Below are 23,212 nucleotides of genomic sequence, written 5' to 3'. Positions count from 1 at the left end.
TTAGGAGTTTGACCTCTTTCATTCTGTACAGTCCATACAGCACTTGAATGGATGAAAATGATACCCTGGGCTTTGTTTGAACTGTTGTTGTTGACTACCACAGTGATATACAGTTGTTATAGAGGTAATGATTTAAAGATTACATTACATGCAAATGAATAAGAACACATGCTGCAGGCTTCGCTGAAATTTAAAATGCGGGATTTTAAGATAACTGTCAATAATAGTAAAGCTGCTGTTTACTTTCTCACCGACCTGGATGGTATAAATATTGGTGGGCTATACTTTTCCTCATCTGCCCTAGATTTTAAAACATCAAATTGACTCTCTAGACTTGCTGCCAACACTGGCACAAACATTCCCCAACATTATCAGTACAAATGCTCCATGTCTGTAATTTCTTCAGCTTGTGGCCGTGAATGGACTCCTACAATAACAGAATCAATGCTGGCAGCTGCAGTGTATCAGGTCGCCCGGCAGCGCTTCTCTGCTTGGCATTTGGTAAAGCTCTTACAGACATCCATTGTATAGCGGGGGTTGTAATCACATCTCAGTGGCACATGTGCATGTGGTAGATGATGTTTTGATTTGGGATCTGGTCGGACCAGTGTGAGTTTAAGAAAACTGATATGCAGGCTGAAGAGTTAATCTATTTTCCTAGTTTATCAAATGAATTGTAAACAAGAGAAGGTTTTTAAAGTGCCTGCAGACTGTGAGACTTTAGCAATGAATAAAGTGTAAACCACACTATTACACAAGGATCTAATAAAGTTTTGTTTGATGTATGTGGATTTTAAAGTCATAATACTTCATGAATTAAGATGGTATAGGTTATTATTGAAATCACACTACATTCCTTTTGGTTTATTAGTAGATGTTGGTCATAACAGGGACACTCCAAGATTACCCAACGTTTCTGACAGTCAGAATCCTGACAGAAAGACAGGGGAACTGCTGACTTTATACTAACTGTGTAACAATTACTGATAGAAAGTGGTCAAGTTGGAGATGACAGCTATCTTAAACACTATATACCCTTTATCAGGCAACACATTTTAATTATATTAGTTGGCCAAATTACCCTTCAAGGAGAAAACAAGCAACTTTGGCACTCTAAAGACCTTTGTTTTTCATCAGCTATATGGGCAAAGCCACACCAGTGTTTTTTCTTCCTCTCTGCCTTCATATGTCCTTAAATGAGCTTGGTCTCATGTTTACCCTCAAACCTCTTACAGAACAGTATTTACAGTCACTGATATATTCATTTTCATCTTCTTCATTACTATCTGAACAGTGCTCTTCTTCTACTTGTTTTGTATGTTGGTAATATGGGTGCCCTCCAGTGTTGCGGCCTAACAGTTACAGCCCCAAAATATCCCCTGTGTGCAATTTTTCTTTTGAGAAAAGCTCTTACAGAAGCCTATATGGGAACACAGGGCATTATTGGAAGGGTTAGGCTAGCTCTTTAATGTTCTACTCAATAACATGAAAGAATAATCACTGTGTTCTCATTAAGATGATTCCTAAAGCCCTCTCCATTTTACTCTAGTATTTGTTCAAGGTGACTTGTTTTGGTGGGACCAATACTTTTGTCTGTAGCAGCTAAGGCTATACATCATGAGGAAATCCATGCAATGTGCAATACCATATGACTTTTAATATATAAACAAGTATTTCAATATAATGGATCTGCTTAATGTATTCCATTTCTGCACTTATGCATGCTAGTTAGTTGCCGAACATGCAGAAAAGCAGAACTTGCTCTGTATGGAATGCAGCCTGTTTGTGCTACTTTAAGCCAAAATATTTTTGAGATATAGATATTACGGATGGTAATATTGTGATAACGGTACATTTTCAACACATTGCACAGCTCTCAAAGCAGTCATGTGCGACATAGCATGCACTGCCGCCTCCTGTCAACCCTCAACAGCTTTGTTTGTTCTCTCTAAACCCATTACTGGACACAAGCCTGATGTTTATTTTCTGTTTAGTGACAATTTGTCAAATTTACTTCAAATTAAATTGAAAATTGGATAGCAACAAAAAACCTGAGTATCATGTCCTTGCTAAATGTGCACTCCTAGAAGCTTTGTGATGTGTTGAGTAAGGCTGTCACCAGAGAGAGGCAGCGGAGGCACCACATATTGGAGAATAATCGTCGGGCACAGTCAGCCACAACAGGTGCCAGAGACTCGTAAAAATGCCTTCACCGACACTGTTGTTTTGGGAATTTATTATGCTTATGATGGAACTTAAGCTACAATATACTTGGCAGTTGAGTCCAGTGTACAGAAGAGCTCAAATACATTCAAACTTGATTTATGAAAAAAGTTGCAGACCAAGTGGTGACTGCTTGTGTGTCTCTTAACCACAAGTTGGTTTGTAGCTGGGTTATCAGTGCAAACAGATCCTGTTTTGATCCCCTCCCTTCCATGTTCTGGGGGGCAAAAGTGTGAAAGTTTTTTTTTATGGCATTTACTATTTCAGCTTTACTCACAGAAACCAAGAGTTGACGAGCAATTAATTGAAGTGTTTGTGAAGTGGGCAGAGTGGGCACAGATCCCAGATCACAGAAGAGTGGAGAGATGAGGAGAAATTTGTCTGTAATCTCTCTGTCCTTCCCTCCATAGTAGCCTGTCAGTAAACTGGCATGCGGGAAGAGAGACTTTAATTTTGGTCCAAGTAATCATAGCCTTTGCAACCTTCCCTTCTGTCAATATTCATCTAAAAAAACACAGGGGGAATGATAAACTTGTGCCAAGCAGAGTTCAGAAGACCCTGATCGTTTCTCCTGGCTTCAACACAACTGCCAATTAGCCTGTTGATTTAAAACCATCAACCAAGCTCATATGTTTGGACTTTAGCCTTAAAATGTAAATCTTACAGTTGAAATAGTCCCATTTTATCTTGGCATTATTGGTCTTTTGTGATTGATCCTCTGTGATGATCCTCACTGGGCATCTTTAATAGGCTTATTATTCTAATTAGCTTGTTAGGCTGTCTTTGATGAACAAAGCTTATAAGATTCAATGAAAAAAAGCTGCATTGATGAGATGCCAAGATGGAAGGCCAGAGGTACGGACAGGGGGGCAACTAATGTAGCTGGATTGTTTTGGTTGTTGTGTGTGCATGGAAAGAGTGATGGTTGGGGGTAGTGACAGCACAGCTAAGTAAAGTTCAGGAATTGGTGCTGTGTTTTGACTTGTATTTGGGCATGCCTGTCTGGCTGCTGTCATTCAGCTGCTCTGTTGGTGGGACTTAATGAGTGCTGATAGATAGACAGGCTGGAAGCTGTCTATTACCGTCAGACCTCTGAGCATCTAAAGATAAGCTAACTGAGTGGATGAAGACGCAAGGGGGGGTGAACCCACATCTCTGTTTATTCTTGTTTTGATATTTCACTTTTTTGTACTCATATCCAAGTAACATATGCGTAATATTAGTTCTATTGGGAATTTGTGACATCACCCAGCGTTATGAGCTGTCTGAAAAAGTGTCTGAGCATGTTTAAGCTTTTATAAGCTGAGTAAAAACTTATAATTACCTGTTTATTTCTGTAGCATAAACTCTGATTTTGTCTTTTTATATGAATTGCAAAGAAGAAAAATGCCAACAATTTTTTGTGAATTTGTGAACTAGTATGTAGTACCTTTATTCAAATGCAGTTGTTTTATAGTGCAACGTATCACTGTAGCTGCAAGAACACACCCCTGTTCCAGAACCATACTTCTTTCATGTAAGTTTAGAATCTCTTGATCTCACTGTGTGGAAGTCAGTTTGATCATTTTCAGTTGACAGGGAGGAACAAAGTTTTCCTGTGCTAAACACTGGATTTTACAATTACATCAACATTCAGTATTGCCCATTCTAGAGAAGTTAACATATATTCTAAATACCATTATATTGTCTCCAACAGTTTGTCATGTCTGCTGGGCATTGAATGCACAGCATAACAGACGAGAGTCACACAATGTAGTTTTTACTGTCTAAAAATGAAAACTTGGTAAGGTGAGGAATGCAGATCATTCAGAGACAGTAGGTTAATGGTGGTTTATGCATAGCTCAGCTGCTGAGAGAGTGATTTTCATTCAGAGGAATTTGGACACATTTAGGCGAGTTGCTGGATCAGTCAGTGTTTTAGATTTTTAACATTAGTTTGATACTTTTTTTTTAATGTTTGGTCTCTGTTATAATCCAGCTCAAAATGGGTTCAGTTAAATCTTTACGCCAATAGATGTCCTTAAAATTGTATTCAATTGAATCTTAGACTTTAACCACGTTGGTGGCACTTATTCTCCACTGAGGTGCAATGAAATAAAAGCAGAACAAGGGATGGTGACGTGATAAAAAGAGCACCAGTCAAACTTTAAACGATGTCGATGACTTAATGGGAGCAGAGATATTTCTGTTAGTTTCATCCATATTTTTTACACATGTGAACGGAAATGATTCTGTTGATTAAAGGTAGGGTAGGAGATCCTGGATTTTGAGTCCAGCGAAGCTGCATTTTGAAAATACACAGGTAAAAAGTCCCAACCCTTTTCTTCACTTTCCCCCCGAAGGCACGCCTCTAGAGTACACGTTTAATAATGCTAGGTGCTAGCCAAGCTGGCTCTAGTTTAGCTTCCTGCCAAGCTTCTGGACGCGTAATTCGTTCACGGAGCAGGGTACGCGCACAGGGGGGAGGAGGGGGAGGGAGGAGCAGATTGCAGTTTGATAGACAGCATCAGAATCCAATCATTGTTAACGGTCCGTTCAGTATGATTGGATAGTGTTTTTCCTAGATTGTACGTTCTAGAGGCCACTAAAACATTTCATATTTGTGTCAAAACTTTTAATTAATTGGTTGCAATGGGGGTGTGAAGAGTATTTCAAGCAATATGTAAAAAAATGTTCCAGAAAAAGATCCCCTACCCCACCTTTAAGCAAAATGACTTTGCATTTATTTCAGTATATTGCTACGAGGCAACTATGTAATAATTGTGAGAGGCCTGAATGATGTCTGGAACTATGATGTATCTTAAAATTGATACCCTGATAGGCTTGCAGCCTCCATACTAAGCACAACGTGTCTTCCAGGGCAATACTCATTTCTCTCACCTAGAAAGCTACCATTCCCAGTCCAAACAAGGTAACTGTATTCCCCAAAATCCCACCAGAAGATAGTAACCAAAAGCCAGTGCATCTCCACACTCCTCCTCCATACCTTCTCCTGTCCCTCTTTCCTTGGCCTGTGGTTTTTAGCTCAGTACCCTATAATTATCTTTGTAAAAGAGATACCAAAGGGAAGAAATCTGTCTTCAGCTTTCTTTTGGTTTGTCCACTTTTCTCCCACCCCTCCCCCTCTCATATCTTCTGTAAACCTCCATCAACCCTTTCTGCCCCCCCCCCCCCCCCCCCCCCCCTTTCTTTAGATCAGGGCTTTGCAGATGTGTGTTTGTGGTCTAGGAAACATCTGCTCATACGGTAAACCACCTGTACTGCTCGATGGCAATCAGTCCCCCGCTCTGTAATGTTCGCTTGGCATGCCCAGTGGAATGAAAAAAACACACAAACCTCATAATTACAGAGCTGAGAAATGGGGCGAGAGCAAGACAGCTTGTCTTTCATCATAAACTAATGTAGTATCGCCCATCTTCTGATCTGTTCATAACTCTCCCTCTCGCCTGGTCTTCATCCAAGTCTGGGCTTTATGAAACATTTGTGACCAGTGATATTGCGTGACTTTCACAGCTTTTTTTCCCATTATGATTCAGTTGAATTTTGTTTTGTGTCAGAAAACTTTTAAAGTTCTGAAAGAAACAGGGAAGCGTTTTAAATACAAAAAGTGGGCACATTTTTTGCAAATGAGGAAGTTTTCCTAAGTGTTTTCCAGCTAATATTCCTTTGCATAAAACTTTACATTAGAGGAGTGATCCAAATATTATTCTTTTTACCTTCTCCAAAAAATGTTAAAACACTATTAGTCTAAGGGAAAACCCCTCAGTATTCTTGTAGGTCGTATGTAATCATGTGACTACGAACGCCTACAAACGCCTTTTGATGGCTTATTGGAGACAGTAACCATAATGATACCAGACCACAGTTAACAACAACCTCTGTCTTACTGTAACATTCAACAAACAGTGCAATTTAATTTCCCAGAACCAGAGAGAGTGCACCGTGAAGATGACTGGGTATTGATCTCATAAAGTGTCTCAGTCTTCTCATCTGCATGTGTTTGCTGGTGATCTGTTACCTGCAGCAAAAACAGAGTGCTACTCAGGATGCAACGTATGTCCCAAACAGTTGAATTGACCTGGGATGGTGGATCATAGTGATGGCATACACTGCAGCTTTACTGCAACAAATCCTCAAATTATAGTCCAAAGATAATCACTTAAATGGGTCATTTAGTCGAATCGTGTTTGTGTGGAAACATAAAACAGCAAGAGAAGGTTGTCTTTTTGATTTTAGCCCTTAAACCTTCTTTCCCTCCAGTCTTGACTATTTTGATTGTTTTGGAAAAGTTTTTTCAATGCCCAGTTCCACTTTCATCTCCTGGCGCCACCCCTCCATTTTGCATTCTGTTGGGTAAAGCATGGTGCCCCCTTTCTTTTGGAATCAAAAGACAATGTTTCCATTTCCATTTTTGATTCACATTTAGAATATGTAAAATGGAAAAGGTCAGTGGAATTGGTAAAAATAAATAAATTAATGAATAATAAATAAGACTAGGTTTCAAAGAAGACTTGATGCACTTTACGGGGTCTATAAACAGTTTTGCAAATCACCTCTGATTTGGCAAAGATTAAGATTATGTAACTCAACAGCTGTTTCCTGTCAAAGTTTAAAAATCCATTTCAGAATGCAAGGAAACTTCAGACATTTTGGTGTGTAAGTGTATTAAACTATATAAAGTACTTTCCTTTTGGATCTAGCTGAAGGTGGTCAAGTACCAGCTTGGGCTGATGCATGCCTGCTAGCCTCTCAGAAAAGAAGCCAATGTTGCTAATGCTATGTTTGCTACGTTGATACGAAAATAGAGAAAATGGTAAGCAAAGCTGTCCTCAGAGGAAAACCATGACACCAAATAACCTGCAAAATGGTATTTGGAAGAATAATCACGTGACTAACCAAAGTCTTCCCAGATAGATTATCCCAGATATTCAAGTAATTCCTAGAGATGAGCTCTCTCCATTTTCCTTTTGTGGATAGCACTGTTGCCTCATAGCAGGGGGATTCCATGTTCAATTCCCAGCTGGGGCCTTTCTGTGTGGAATTTGCATGTTGCATGTTCTCCCTGTGTATGTGTGGGTTCTCTCCAGGTACTCTGACTTCCTCCCACTGTCCGAAAGCATTCATGTTAGGTTGATTGGTGATTCTAAATTGTCCTTAGGAGTGAGTGTGCATGGTTGTGTGTCTTGTTTGTCTCTATGTGGCCCTGCGATGGACTGGCAACCTGTCCAGAGTGTACCCTGCCTCTTGCCCAATGACAGCTGATATATGACAGATAGAATTTTTGGCATCCTGAATTTGGAGTCTTGACCAAGACTTTTTGGTGTTTGTAAACCCCACTTATGGAAGTAAACTGACTAAAGAACCCTGCTGATTTACAGGTGTGGCACTTTTTTATAACAGCAACGATGGTTTGTAGTTGGATTGACTTGGATATGTTTTCTCAGGGAAAAAAAATGTCTTAACTCAGTGAGAGAAACTGTATTCATTTTAATGTGTATGAGGCTGTTAACTCAGATATTTGATGCTCAAGTTTTACAGTAAAGTGTGTGTGTGTAGGCGGATCTTGACATGGAAACTTGTCAAACACCCAGACTAAACACATCCTCAAAGTCTTCAAAATACTGTTAGGTACAAGAGGTACAACACACACCCGAAACAATCACACATCCATACACACACACAGTGGGATACTGTGTGTGAGCGTGTGTCAGTCACATTAGATATATTCTGGGAAGAGGGGAGAACGCCCTCCTTCCTCTAACCTGGCTAAGCATTTTTGGAACAACAGTGGAGCCACACAGGCCCATATTCTCTATGAGACTCAAACACGACCATTTTGCCTTGCACAAACACTCCTACACACACCTCACTCAGGAAAACCCTCTTTGTTCTGAGCTCTGGGAAGTGTGAATACCTGGCAGTGAAAACAGCAATCTGGGTGTGCGTGTAATGTATAGATTAGTTGTTTTGTTTGGAAGGAGTTTCTTTAATTTATGATGTAAGCCTGGTGTTGACGCAGCAAATGTGGTCAGAAGGAAATTGTACAGCTAAGAGTTCATGGAAATATGTGAATATTGCCCATATCCAAAAAATGACCAAAATGTTTTTGTATGAGAATGTGTTTACAACAGTTTTACATCAAGTCAAATGAAAGGAAGGAAAATAATTAAGAAAACAGAGGTGCAGACAGGAGGTGAATGAGAGACTGAAAGGGAGAAAGAGATTTCTGAAGAAAGGCTGTGGGCGGTTTGTTTGCAAGTTTTTTCCTGCTTGCCTTCAGGCCGTGTTTGAAGGTGGTCCTTCTTCGTGCCACTTGGTTTTTCATCGCCGTCTTTGGTGATCTGGAGAGCTCACTTTAGCTTTTTAATGGGGCACACACACACACACACACACATACACACACAGGTTGAGCTCTTTGACTACCCCAGTGGAGGCAAAGTATTGCACAGGTTGCACAGAGCTCTGTGAGGTGCTAAATGGAGCAGTAAAGAGAGCTTTGGCTGCTCTCTGTGTAATGTAAAAATAGTGAGCTGCGCTGTGTGTAGCGGCAGTGTTGATGCTTGTTCTCTCTTAATCAGAGACAGAGAGGTTGGTTGAAATGATCAACGAGGCTTCCATTCGACTGTGAAGTTCACAGAAGCTTCTCTGAGTGCAACTTTATAATTTATTGATATGTAAGCAGCAGGGAATGTCACTTAACCGCCTCAACTGCAATGTTCACTTTTAATGATTGATTGGTCATCTGTAAATAAATGTGCAATAAAAACCACAGTATAAGCCTTTCTGTCTTTCTGGATCCAAAATATGTCACATCAAACATCTCTCCTGCCCCGTCTCTTATTGGCAATTCTGGATGGAAGTTGATGGTCGTTAACCTCCTTGCTCAGGTTGTCACTGTTTTTTGCTCTCCCCATGGCTTCAGTTTGGGTTCTCCGAAAAGCATGGATCCCCTCCACCTGGGCCTCTCCATTTTTCCCCCAACCCTCCTAAACTTCGCTATCCAACCAGTCCAGTCCCAGTTCCATAAGTCCTAGTCTCAGCCTGCCTCCTCCTTCCTGCTTCCTGCTTCCAGAACCTAAACCTCAATTTGGTGCTTCGGGTTTGCCTCTTGTCATTTTCCCCATCCACCACAGTAGGCATGTGCCTTCAGCTGGGCAGGCTGTAACGGCTTTCAGAGGTCAAACCATCTTCCCATGCCTCACCATCCACTGGACGACCACAATCCTGGCGGGATGCTCCAATAGCTCAGTGGACTTAACATCAAGGGGCACGTGGACTCTGAGTGCCGGATCCCTGTTCTGTGTCAGTGCTTCCTTAAGCTCACTCATTTCCATGGTTTTACTCATGGTTTATGTGCATCCATATACATTCACAGAATTGGCCTATGGCCTTTAAAGTTTCAAAAGGATTCGACTCAAAACTGTAAGGAAAGCTTTACTATTGTGATCAAACGCAGAAATTAGTGAGGGGAATTGTATAAAGAAAAATTAACCTATCAACCCTTTAGGAAGAAGAAGTTTGAAGAATGAAAAAATTGGACTTGGTGTTCTGCGCATGCTCAAGATTTTTTTACCGGAGTCGTGACCCGGAAGTCGAAGGAGACCCTATTACTGTTGTTGTCACCGCCGTTGGAAAGAAACAAACAAAGCGGTGGAGAATGCGCCGTTGTGCATCGCGTTTGTGCAACAAGCATGCTCATCACAAACAAAATGTAGAGGGACGTAGCTTAATCTTGCTCTTCATTCGCCATCTTTCTCGAATGCCTGAGTTTGTTGTTGTTGTTGGTGGTGAAGAGGTCAACCGGAAGTGGCTCTATTACCACTAAAGGCCGGAGTTACAGTTGACGCGTCGCTCACGGTGGTGGCGGACCGTGACGTCAAAATGACGTTTCAGGCGCTTGCCTTGAAAAGATGGCGCAGCGTGTTGTCGTGCACCAGCCGATTTTTGTAACTTGGCTGCGCCGAGAACGACGAACCGGATGGACCAATTTGAGACCAGGCTCAGTCAGGAGGTGCGTTTGTACAGCACCTGTACGAAACTGCAGTGAAACAGCACAGGGACCACGTAAACTCCCAAAATTGGTGGACATAGATTGGCAGAACTTTGGGGAAAGAGGGAGAGTTCTGTAAGAATGTGTGGAAGAAGCTACGGGACAGATGCGTGAAGGCAATGAAGAGGGCAGAGACTCCAAGTGGTGATGCCGGGGGCTTCAGACCTTCACCTCTTTTAACTGAATTAAAAAATTAAAATGATCCGAATACTGCAGCAGTATCATTAATGACAGTATTCCTGCTCTTGACAGTGGCATTGTTTTCTTCTTGACTTTCTTCGTTGTAGAGTCGTTAGCGGTAACCTTAACGTAGCAGCGCCACCTCTGTGACGGAGAAAATTGCAACTACAGGCGCATTGACTTGCGCCACTATATATAGCCGGCACGAAATCGTGACGTCATCAACACCTCTCGTGCTAGCAGACGCGGCAACCATGCTAGAGCCTGCCACCTATTTTACCGGGGTATGACATGCTTTGTGCCAATGACTCCATTTAATCACTGCCATATATACTTGGATAATTGCCTTTGCTTAAATAAGGAGCATAGTCCAACTATAGCTATAATAGAATTAATCTCATCATGTAGACCCAGTGAGTGAGAATCCGTGAGTTCTAACTCCTCCAATGATCCACTTACACCTCATCTCATATACATATTAATCAAATCTTCCCTCCTTTAAAGCAATACTATTGTCACACTTAGAGAATGGAGGAACCAGATGCAGGAGATGTAATTCCAACACTTTTATTCGGACGACAGCAGATCAACAAGTTCCTCGTTAGAGAAGCTAAACGGGCTATGAAATATTAATCTGATAATATACTTTTTCCAAAATGGAAAAGTATATCTATAAAATTTATCAAACTCAAAATCACTCCTATAACGGAGGAAAAAACAAAAGACCATGAAACTTTAACGTTAACTAAATATCACTCCTACTGCGGAGGAAAAAACAAAAGGCCTCTCCTGAAAATCGGAGGAAATACACTAGGATAAGATTTACAAACAAAAAACCACTCCACCTGGGAGGGAAAACAAGAAAGCTATAAACAAGACTAACACTGTAGCTCTTACAGGTTCTAATTTACAAAAACTCACTATGAAAAACAAAAACACTCTTACGAGGATAAATACCACTTGTCAACTTGGAAACAGGCTTAGTAAACGGGCTTGGCAATAACGTGAGAATGATGCACTTCACAGGGACAGATACAACACACTTGCACAAGACAGGGGGAGACGCAGACTCTTAAGCACACCGGGGTAATGGGAAACAGGTGGAATCATTCATACCACAATCAGACTGGAGCACGAGAGGAAGGGCAAGTGACCTGGAACGAGAGGGAAGTTAAGCCTGATTTATACTCGGAAACCAGGTCGTCTGCGTGTGTGTCGCAGTTAACGCAGACATGCCCCCCCCCCTACGCAGACACTACGCAGACACTCTGGTGCACCTCCTCAAAATTGTAACTCACCGCAGACAGTGCCGCAGATATCACCGCAGGGAGGAGAGAAAGGAGGCCTCTGATTGGTCAACTCTACATCCGCTCTACACTATGCGTATTTCCGGTTTGCTAACCGGCTGACGCTAACCGTGCTAACCGTGACGATTCTTTCCCTCTCTGCCAGCTCCAGTAGTAGCAATATTTCTTCTATTTCTAGATCGATCAGCTGCATCTCAATCAAAGTGCGCATTCGTCCAGTAGCCATTGTTGTTGAATGACCTCCGTAACCGTAACACCCACAATCCTAGCTTGTTCGTGATTGTCCCTCTTGCGTTGTGGCGTGGGATTAACATAGCGCAGACAGCGCTTCAAGGCATAAATCAAAAATAACTGCGTCGTGTCTGCGACAAGCTCACTGCGACACACTGCTGCGAAGTATACACGAGCCTTAAATCTTTCAAAATAAAACAGGAAATGACGAAACAATACATGAAACGAGACAAAAACCCAACTTAACCTCACCGCGGTGTGACAACTATTTAACATTTCTACCTTAAAATAACAACTTGAAAAAAATTGTGTGGCTAGAATGAGTTTTAATATTACGATTGGCCTGCCTCCTATGCCCTTCGGGGGTCTGAGTTGGAAAAACTGCGCTATGTAACTTTGCTGGACCGGCCCGGGAGCTGAGCGGAAGTACTTCGACTTGCTTTCTGGCACACCTACCGCAAAAACAAATAGACCCCTCTCACGCTCCCAGGTACATTTGATTACTCTTACCTTCTCGGTCGACATAGCTTGCACCTTCTGACTCCTCGCCGGTTCGTCAACAAACATGAAACGTGAAAGCGAAAGGGTGTTGTATTTACGACAGTGTAACCGTACATTACCTCCAAGCCTGTAGGGGGAGCTCCATAATGGGCTTTTTGAGAAGTTACATTGTATTGCTTTAACTTCCATTTGTCTACATATCTGCTTCTTTTAACAGTTTTGTTCATAAACCTCTTCACATCACTCTGGCTTTTTGTTTAATCTCACTTTTTGCCCTGTTGAACTTCTCACCTTCCCTCTCCCATGGCTGTGTTATCTTTCTCTCTCTTTTACCTCTTTGTCTGACTCCACAGCTCCCCTCTCTCTCTGCTATAGGATAATCCGATTACGTTAGGAATGTGTGAAAGCGGCTGTGTATCCAGGCTCAGAGCTGCTGCCCAACCTGTCTTAAAGCTATGAAAATTAACTATGGTTGGGTTGCAAATCCATTTCAAATGTCTTCTAGATTTACTTTGAACTCTGAGATATTCTTTGGAAACATTTTGGCATTAATCTGCTCCATCACTTGTCAGCTACCAGCACACTCAGCTGTTGTTGGTTTATCAGATACTTTTTCAGATAGAAAGTTTTTTTCTTTCAAGTCTTCAGAAATATCTGGCATCAAGTAGCAGGAACATTGCGTCCATGCTGAAAAGACTCATTTGGACACTTATATCAGTCCAGCATGTGGAGTGGACGGAGAGATGGTTGTTTTTTTAAATGCTGGGACTCTTTGCCCGCAGCTCAGACCTTTAAATCTCCTGTGTCTGCAGCCCAAATGTTTTAATCTACATACCTATGTATTATATATTAAATAAACATATCACGGCTTGCTTGGCTTGTTGGTGCTGTCTGATAGAACTGGTGTGCGCTGACTTTATGGAGCCTAATTTCAGACTCAAATATTTCCTAGGCTTTAAAATATTGAGATATATTGTCATGCACAACATTTGTCCTCTGCTTTTAACCCATCCAGGTTGGCACCTGTTGAACATACATATTTCTTGTGAACATTAGATTTAGTGGTAACATTTTCTATGAAAGTCAAGTTCTACTCATGTTTCTAATCATTATAATTTAGGAGAACTTGTAATGAGGTTTTCAATGTTTTAGAAGTGGAGGATGTAGTTGTGATTAGAGATGCAGGAATTATCATTTTCTTGGACGATTCAAAATTCTTCTCTTTTCCCTCTCTGATGCTGGATATAAAAAAAACTTAAGTGATTCTCTGTCCTACTCAAAATATGAAACATTTTAATATAAAATATTTTATGAAAATATAACAGAGTGCTGTATTTGTTTTTACTTTTGGAAACGATAAGCAGTGTCAGCCAAGCTAAATGCCCTATTTCCCTTCCCCTAATAGGTATTACAAATGATTAGCTTTGCATATTATTTACTCACTGTGAAAAACAACCAGACTAAAGTACAGGTTGGAGCTGCTTGAGCTGAAAATTCGCCAATTATGATAACTGATCAGCCGATCAGTATCTTTTAAACATTCTTATGAGGACCTCGGCTGCATTGAACCATCACAGACATCAAGAAAACAGACAGGTTTCTGTTTGTGATGTTGGTCTCTGCATCTGCACCTGTTCAAAGCTACAAAGAAAGGGGCTGCAGTGTTGTTATGGTTCACAGTGTGAACTTTAACTGATGATGAAATGAGCTGCTAATGAATTATGGTTGAGTTTAATCGTTAAGTTTTTGCAGTATGTGTTATAATTAGGGATGCTCCGATCGATCGGCCGCCGATCGTGATCGGCCGATATGGACCCTAAACAGGTTGATCGGTGGGCTCTCGAAGTGCCGATCAGAAAAGCCGATCGCATATTTGAAAAAAAAAAAAAAAGTTTTTTTTTGTTTGTATTTTACCCGAGACTGTTTTTCTCCATGTGACTTTTTATGAAATTATCAATGAGATTTATGTTAAATTTATATTAATTAAACGGTTTTCTTTCCCGCGCGTGACATAACTTACCGGCGACTGTTTTCTGCTCTCATGAAAGAAGCTGATATGAGTTCTCCGGTGTCGAATTTTTTTCGCCATTTCGCAAAAATACTCGCTGTTTGTAAAATATGCGAGGCCGCAATTCCAAGAGGTGGCATTACACAACGAAAATTTAATACCACTAACCTAATCAGACATTTAAAGACGCGGCACACTACGGAATACAAAGAGTATGAAAAACAAGCGCGAGGAAAACAAACCCCAACCGTCACTCAGCTCACCGTTTAAGCTCACCGTTTAAACGCCTGGAGCCGTAGGGACAGTAAAAGGTGGAGGGATATAACAAAAACGCTTATTGAATTCATTGGACTTGACGAGCAGCCTCTTTTTGTGGTGGAGGACACGGGGTTCCGATGGTTGTTATCGTGCCTGGAGCCACGCTATGCCCCCCCCCGGACGTAAACCTAACGGATGTATGTCTCCCTCAGCTGTACGAGACAGTATACACACACGTCAACACACTTTTGAAAGACAATGTCACATCAATCAGTTTTACAACTGATATTTGGAGTTCGAGTGCATGTCCCATGTCGATGTTAAGTTTAACAGCGTATTTCATCGACCCGAACTTCCAGCGACACAACCTCGTACTGCACTGCCAAGAATTCACAGGGTCACACACAGCCGACGCTTTAGCAGGAGCCTTCGGACGTATGTAATACATTTCAGTTGCTTATTCTTACTTGCTTATTCCCTCATAGTTAAGGTCTAGTTGTTGGTTTGTGCCAAGGTTTTTTAAAAATGTTAAGGTTATTTAAAAAGGTTATTAAAAAACTGTGCTTAAGTTTAGGATTCCTGTGATCGGTGATCGGATCGGCCCCCAAAAATGCTGATCGGAGCATCCCTAGTTGTAATAATGTAACCCTCCTCTTACCACAGCTTCGGCTCCCACCCCCTGTGATTCAGAACAGGATGAAGTGGTTATAAAAAAAACATTGATGGATGGAGTTATAATGCATTACAGATATGACCTACATAGAAAGCACCACCGACTGAATGTTGTCAAACTACCAGAACAAACCATGAAGTGAGCTTAAGACTGAAACATGCCGTGATCCTGCACAAAGCCTTAAGTTCCCTCAGTGTCATGTGACTGATTCTGCTCAAGATAAAGCCTCTCAAACACTTCTTCTCCAAGTTCACAGAGGCTGAAAATCATTCATACACTCATCATCATTAACTACATAATCTGCAGTAGGGCTGTAATCGTAAGGGCTAAAAATGGGGGGGGCAACTCGTGTCTACCGGCAAACTCGACTCTGATGGCGTTTTGCATCACGTGCATCTGCGCGATATGAAAGCCCATGATTATTGAAAAGATACTGGTATCAGCACAAGAAGGCAATTAAACACAAAAGGCAATTCAGGGGAAATTATCTTTATTAAACATCCCAGATCAAGGCGAGTAAAGTTGGGCATGACTGAATAATAAAGCATAGGCTCAAAACAATAGCCTACAAACAGTGGGCACGGCACAATTGCGCATTAGGCGTTGTCACATACAACAGACACTCTCTTTTCTTCTGGAATTTTGAAGGCATCAGCAACTTCAGATAGTCGTGCAGCGATGTTTCTTCCTGTGTGCGCCTTTTCTATTTGTTTTGTCTCAAGCACAAGACTCTGTGCTTTCCAGTCTCCGTCAATGAAATGCCCTCAATGCCTCGCTGTGTTGTATTAACTCTGAAACTTTATCCCTCCTGAGTCCCTCCTATTTTGCGGTTAGTGCATGCATGATTGTCTGGCAGGCGGGCACTGAATATCCAGGTTCCAAAACTTTTATCAACTTTCTCATATCCTGAGCAATAAAATTGACAATTCCTTCTGTGATATCATTTTTGCGTTTGGATAACAGAGGAGGCTTAACATCCAGCGTGGTCTGGGTGTATCTGAGGGATGCTGCCCTTGTTGTGGGCGGGTGCGTCTGCAGTAATAAAACAAATTATTAGACTAATATATTGAAATATGTTTAATATGATATTAATAGCCTATAATATTGAAATATTATCGTTTTTAGATGATGTAGTCAAGCTGTGACATTAAAAAACTCTTGTTTGCAAATTTTGCATTCAACTTTAAAATTCTGCCACACTGCCGATGTCTTTGACATGCATGGTAGAGGAGGACTCACTGTAAATGAAACACTCAAAATAAAAATAAATATTCAGCAAACCACCGGAGACGTAGACGATCTTCAATCTACCTGTCTCTAGTGGGTTGGGCTAATCCAAAATAGTGAAAACAAGGGGGTTTTCTCTGAAGCGAGGCTGTTATCTGTGAAACAGGGGTGCTCTGAAAACACCCCCATTAGCACTTGGTACTTTCCTCCTGAGGAAATTAACCATAGACTGTATGAAATTAACACGGCAAAAAAATCGTCCAATCAGAATTTTGGTCGACCCAGAACGTATCGACCAATAAGTTGACCAGTCGGCTAGGACTTTACAGCCCTACTCTACAGTCTGTAGATGAGTAGCTCATCACCCCCAGATACAATCACATGTGTGGCAACTCAGAGTTAACCCAATCTGATGGCCTGCCGCATCATGAGAACACCTCAGAAATGAGTGTGTGATGGTGTGAGAGCATACGTCATTTATTTACCCCAGCTGCAAGCTTCCGTTTTGCTTGGTTTGGCTGTACAAACAAACACACACTCGTTGGATTCTGTGTCTACCAGCTGGGTTGCCAGGTCTGTCTCTGCCCAGCAGTTGGAGCTGATGCTGAAGTTCTGTTTGGATTTAACATATCTGCTACATAACTGCTCTATTTCTCTGTGTATTTAAAGTGTTGTAGCTAAATCATACTCTGCATTGGGATTGATTTATGAGGGATTAATGATGCAGCCTGTTGCTGCTTATTTGTGTTTTGATGGCTTAAGTCTGATATATCTTATTCTTGCATGCATGGTAAAAACTGGTAAAACTGACCCAACAAAAGAAAAAATGACAGCGCCCAGCTGTATTAGGTGTGAATCTTTAAAAAAAAAAAAAATAAATCTAATAAAATTATATATAATTCATCTCACATTGAGTAAACCGTTTTACTGCTCCAGCAACAATTTTGTAGTGTTTAAGGGAAAAATAACACAACCTTGTGTGTCTGTCCTGCAGCGATGGAGGAGCTGGTATGTGAGCTTCGTCTGTTCCTGGACCTGCTGGACAGGGAGTATCTGAGCGCTGGGGTCCGAGAGAAGAAGACACACCTCTCCAACATCCTGCACAGAGTCCTGTTAGATAAAGGTGAGGTTTCATGCCACATAATGCTTCCAAACTTCTCAAAAATACTCACCTCACTGGTCAGGCAGTTAGGACTCTAGATTTTCCGAATGACTTGATGATGTCAGCGCAGGAATTGGAGCATCAGAAAAGCTAAAAACTTTGCTACTTCTGTTAATTTTTTGTGGACCAAGATGATTACCATTGATATTGCAAAGCTCCTCCTTGGTTATGTCTGCTGTGTATTGCCTCATGTTAATGTCACTTCTTCATTCCTCCAGAGCCTTCGTTCAAGCAAGAGATCCACAGCGGTCTGCCAGCCCCACCTCAGATGCCTCTCCCAGAGATTCCTCATCCCTGGCTGGTAAGACTTCTTTACTCACCCCAGTACAAGTGCCACATGCTGTGCTACATATTTACCACCAGATTTAACATTCTTACATGTACGCTGTACATTTACATTCTTGTGTACGCTGTGTTCTTTCATTTTTAGTTCTGTGTTTTGCTTGTCTGACTGAATAAAAATGTTTCTACAAGTCTCAGTCAGATCTGTGTCAGCCTTTTCCAGTGCTGTGTTTTGTCTACTTTTTTTCTAACATGAGGCTGAACTCAGCTGCTTTGTTCCTAAATTCTACCACTTCTCTGCTGAAAAACATCACCTTTACTTGTCGTAATGGCAACACTGAAAAGTTGCATCGAAATAACTCAAAACAGCGAAACACAACCATGACTGTCTATGTTCTGAGTAGTTTTCCTGTGTTGATTGACTCTGCATGGATAACTCTGCATGTTGAAAATTAGGCTCTTTTATTCAACTTTGTAGCATTGCAAGATTTAAAAAAAATAGCTTCATGGAATGGGTTTCCATAGCCGAGCAGCTGCATCCAAGCCATTCATCATTAAGTGCAATGCAAAGCGTCGGATGCAGTGGTGTAATGCACGCCGCCACTGGACTCTAGAGCGATGGAGACGCGTTCTCTGGAGTGACGAATCACGCTTCTCCATCTGCCAATCTGATGGACGAGTCTGGGTTTAGGTTTGCCAGGAGAATGTTACTTGTCTGACTGCATTGTGGCAAGTGTAGAGTTTGGTGGAGGGGGAATTATGGTGTGGGGTTATTCTTAAGGAGCTGGGCTTGGCCCCTTAGTTCCAGTGAAAGGAACTCTGAATGCTTCAGCATACCAAGAGATTTTAGACAATTCCATGCTCCCAACTTTGTGGAAACAGTTTGGGGATGATCCCTTCCTGTTTGAGCCTTGTGAGATGTGTTTTTACTGTCTCCTGTACAGCAGTAGGAAGGCTGGTCATGGCTTCCAGTCTCGCGCAGCACCTTGCATTACCATGACAGGCAGTGAGGACACAAACATCTTCATCATAGCAATTGTATGTGTGTATGTGCCTCTGTGTGTTAGTGATACAGTGGGAATGAGATGAGGAACATACATGTATAAACAGAACCAGTGTGAGGAATAACAGGGAGAGTGTATGTGTCATTATTGCCGGAGCAGATGCCTCTGATGGAAAGCAGATGGCTGTGATGGCTCGCAAAGCCCTTTTACCATAACAATAAGACACAACACCTTGTTCTACATCTCTGTCTCACACTCACACACACATCGAGGCACAAAGCCTAAAGCCTGGTTTATAGTCGGTAACGCAAGACGCAACGCAAGACGCAAGCCGCAAAGCAAACACCTTGCGCGGTTGCAAGCCCCCCCTTGCGTGCTTGCGTGTGTCACCTCAATTTTCTAAACTTCACGCAAGACGCAAGCGCAAGCCACTGGCTGTGGTCGAAACCGCCTACTACTTGATCGATCTGACAGTATGCAGAGCGTTTACACACAGTGCACTTCACTCCTGCCCGAGCCGAAATCAGCCGGCCTGAAAAGCTGATTTCCCTTAAGCTATAGGCTAAACTCTGTAAATATATAACTTTAGCAACATTTGAAACATTTTCAGGCGTGAAAGTAGTCGTTTAGACCCCCAAGGTGTTGAAAATCTGACAAAATACCGGCTATTTACAAGAAGAAGAAGAAGCATGAATCTATGGAAGAGAGACTTGCCAAAGAGCTCCTGGCGGTGAATTTCCTTTCATCGTAGTAGGCTTGTCATTGAAAAAACCCGCTACTCCACCTACTGTCCTGGCGGTGAATCGCCACGCAGCACACGCAACCGCCGACAAAGCAAAATGAAGTATAAACGTCTCGAGCCATTAACATACGCGCAAGACGCAAGCGCAAGGGCAGTTAAAAGAAGTATAACTCAGCCTTAACAGTGTAGTTTGTAATTAGACCCAGTCCACAGCCTCGGCTTCCTCCGGTGACCCCAGTGTGTGTCTGGAAATCACAGTCAAGGTTTTCCCGGAAAGCACTGCGCGAGAGGAGGAGTGATGTTTCTGAGTCTTCCTTCTCTGTTCCTGCCTTTGCTCAGATGTCCTAATTGTTTTTGGAACTTTCAGCTGCAACTCACTGGTCTTCATCACAATGTGATGTCATCTGAAACATTTTTGTATCACAGTGTTAAGAACCAGAAGTTGATATAAATGTTTATAATATCCCTAAAAATGCAAATTTGTAGGTTTGGTTAGGACAGACTCACTCATAAATTGTTTTATGGTGGGCTCTATGGGTTTACTTTATGGTAGTGGTTATATTGAATAAACCGCTTGCTTGTATTTGGAAGTGAGTGTTTGACAGGCTAGTTTAAAACCCCCAAATTCTTCTCCCTGTCATTGTTTCTTTCACGTGATTTCAGAAATAGCTATGGTAAGGGTCATTGAAAAGAAAATGTCCAAATTGTGTTTAGAATATTTTGTTTATGGCCCAGAGAGCAATAACTTGCAGTTGACTTTGACACATTTGAGATATTGCGTTAAAAAAAAGTAGAATTGTAAATACCAACAGTTACAACACTGAATCAAGTTTTTGCAGAGCTGAATAATGTAAAAGTAAAACTTGTACAAAAAACATATGTGGAGGGTGCTCAACAGTAACAGCAGTAAAGTAGGATTCTCATAAATATACTTGGATGGAAACCCAGCTACTGTCTTTTATTTTCTTCCAGCTCTGTGTCTCTCTGTTGCTGTCTCTGCTCTGAAATTACCATCCATCACATTTCAACAGACTCCTGGATGAGCTGTGCAGGCGGAGAGAAAAAAGAAGCCTGTTCTCCCTCTCTCCACCCATCATTCCTGAAATGTGTGTAACTTTCAGAAGTGTTTCAAAAGAACAAAAAGAAGGAAGTCTGGAGGAGGAGACCACAGTAATAAGATGAGAAAACAGAGAGGTACAGAACGGGAGAGTCATTGTCAAATGCAGTTATTAAACATAAAGTATCATTCTTTTTCGCCAGTTATTGGCGGTGAATCAGAGCAGGAGATAGACGAGACATCTGACCTGAGGCCTTAGTGCCAAGCCAAACCAGCAGACCCAGACACTGTGGCTGTAGAAGCTGCTGTAACGCTCTGCAGCTGCCATTTTGTTTACCCGCTGTTAGATGAAGAATAAGTTATTTAGAGCAGCCCATGTTGATTTACAGTGCTGTTGGAAATGTTAAGTTAGAGGACAATGTTGTTTTAATAGTTGTAAATCACTCAGACATGAAAATAAAGTGGATAGAATGGATTTAAAAGTTATCAAATAGCACAGACCTCAATGATGCATTTATTCAATGCTGCATTTTGTTATGAAGGTTCAGGCACCATAAACCCTGGCATGCTCTTTAACACACAGTGAATATCAAGATACACTCAATCAATCAATCAATCTTTATTTATATAGCGCATTTCATACCACAGGCAACTCAATGCCTGGTTAACAAACAGACAAAGAGCCATTCACTCTCACACTTACTCCTAGAGTAAATTTAGAATCACCAATCAACTGACAGTGGAGAAAGGTGGGAGTACTTGCAGAGAAACTGCACAGGCATGAGGAGAACATGCAAACCATGCACTTGTTATACAGGCACAGGACCTGGACACCTTACAGTCATTGATTCCTTGAGTTATTGAGTCAGTTGTGAGGCCAATTTTCTGACAGCTAAAGCTTGGCTGAAATTAAGTCAAGAAACAAGAGAATGATCCCAAACACAGTAGCAAATCTACAACAGAATGTCGGAAAAAGAAAAGAATCAAGGTGTTGAATCGATCCAGGGTTAGCACCATCGCCTCACAGCGAAGAGGGTTCCAGGTTCAACTCCCGGCTGGGGCCTTTCTGTGTGGAGTTTGCATTTTCTCCCCGTGTATGCGTGGGTTCTCTCCGGGTAGTCTGGCCTCCTCCCACTGCTCAAAAACATGCATGTTAGGTTAATTGGTGTTTCTAAAATTGTCCCTAGGAGTGAGTGTGAGCTTGTGTGTGGTTGTTTGTCTCGTTTGTCTCTGTGTGGCCCTGTGATGGACTGGCGACCTGTCCAGGGTGTACTCCGCCGCCCGATGACTGCTGGGATAGGCTCCAGCCCCCCCGCGACTGGACTGACGGATGGATGGAAATCATCCAGTCCAAGACCTGCTAGACCTCCACCTGACTGAAATGCTGTGGCGGGACCTTAAAGCAATACTATGTAACATTTCTACCTTAAAATAACAGCTTGAAAAAAATTGTGCGGCTAGAATGAGTTTTAATATTACGATTGGCCTGTCTCCTATGCCCTTCGGGGGTCTGAGTTGGAAAAACTGCGCTATGTAACTTTGCTGGACCGGCCCGGGAGCGGCCCCGTAGCTGACCGGGAGCTGAGCGGAAGTACTTCGACTTGCTTTCTGGCACTACTACCGCAAAAACAAATAGACCCCTCTCACGCTCCCAGGTACATTTGATTACTCTTACCTTCTCGGTCGACATAGCTTGCACCTTCTGACTCCTCGCCGGTTTGTCAACAAACGTGAAACGTGACAGCGAAAGGGTGTTGTATTTACGACAGTGTAACCGTACATTACCTCCAAGCCTGTAGGGGGAGCTCCATAGTGGGCTTTTTGAGAAGTTACATTGTATCGCTTTAAGAGAGCTTTGCATAAACAAATGGGCATGTTAGAGTAGTCTTTTTTATCAGTTCATGAGAATAAGGTTGTGTCTATGTGTCAGTGTGTTTGTGTGTGCATCAGAGAATAAGTGAGTAAAACAATTGTGTTGGCTCTGACCTGCATACTGAATACAGGCACAGTAACAGAATATAGAATATATTCCTGTTGTTTTTTTTAATCTCTACAGCACTCACCTCATAAATGTCTTCAAACATCTAAAGAAAATAACCACTGCACCATTCTATAATGTGCCAAAGTACTGTGCAAAAACCCAGAATTTATTTTTATTTTATTAAGCAGCCAGACTTTCTCTTAATCTTTTAAAGTGGTCTTGAGCAATAGTTCTCCAGGCTTTCTGAAGGGCTTTCAAAGTTTTTCTTTAGACATTGGTTGCTTTTTACTTATTTTCAGTCCAGTCCTTGTACCTGACCATTTTCA

The 23,212-nt window shown here is 41.8% G+C and overlaps 1 protein-coding gene across 5 annotated transcripts in view; it reads left to right on the top strand.

Moving 5' to 3' along the window:
- afap1 (actin filament associated protein 1) overlaps positions 1 to 23,212 on the top strand; it is a 231,440-nt gene that overhangs the window by 139,138 nt on the left and 69,090 nt on the right. For all 5 annotated transcript variants that reach the window (XM_075450688.1, XM_075450689.1, XM_075450685.1 and 2 more), the window contains exons 2-3: positions 17,653 to 17,781; positions 18,039 to 18,121. In XM_075450688.1, the coding sequence (XP_075306803.1) occupies positions 17,655 to 17,781; positions 18,039 to 18,121 (210 nt within the window). In that variant the 5' untranslated portion in view covers positions 17,653 to 17,654. The remainder of the gene's footprint in view (positions 1 to 17,652; positions 17,782 to 18,038; positions 18,122 to 23,212) is intronic.

This window comes from Odontesthes bonariensis, chromosome 19, assembly GCF_027942865.1.
Source record: "Odontesthes bonariensis isolate fOdoBon6 chromosome 19, fOdoBon6.hap1, whole genome shotgun sequence".
Lineage (NCBI taxonomy): Eukaryota > Metazoa > Chordata > Actinopteri > Atheriniformes > Atherinopsidae > Odontesthes > Odontesthes bonariensis.
Note: the sequence above shows the minus strand (reverse complement) of the source record. Positions and strands in the feature narration are given on the sequence as shown.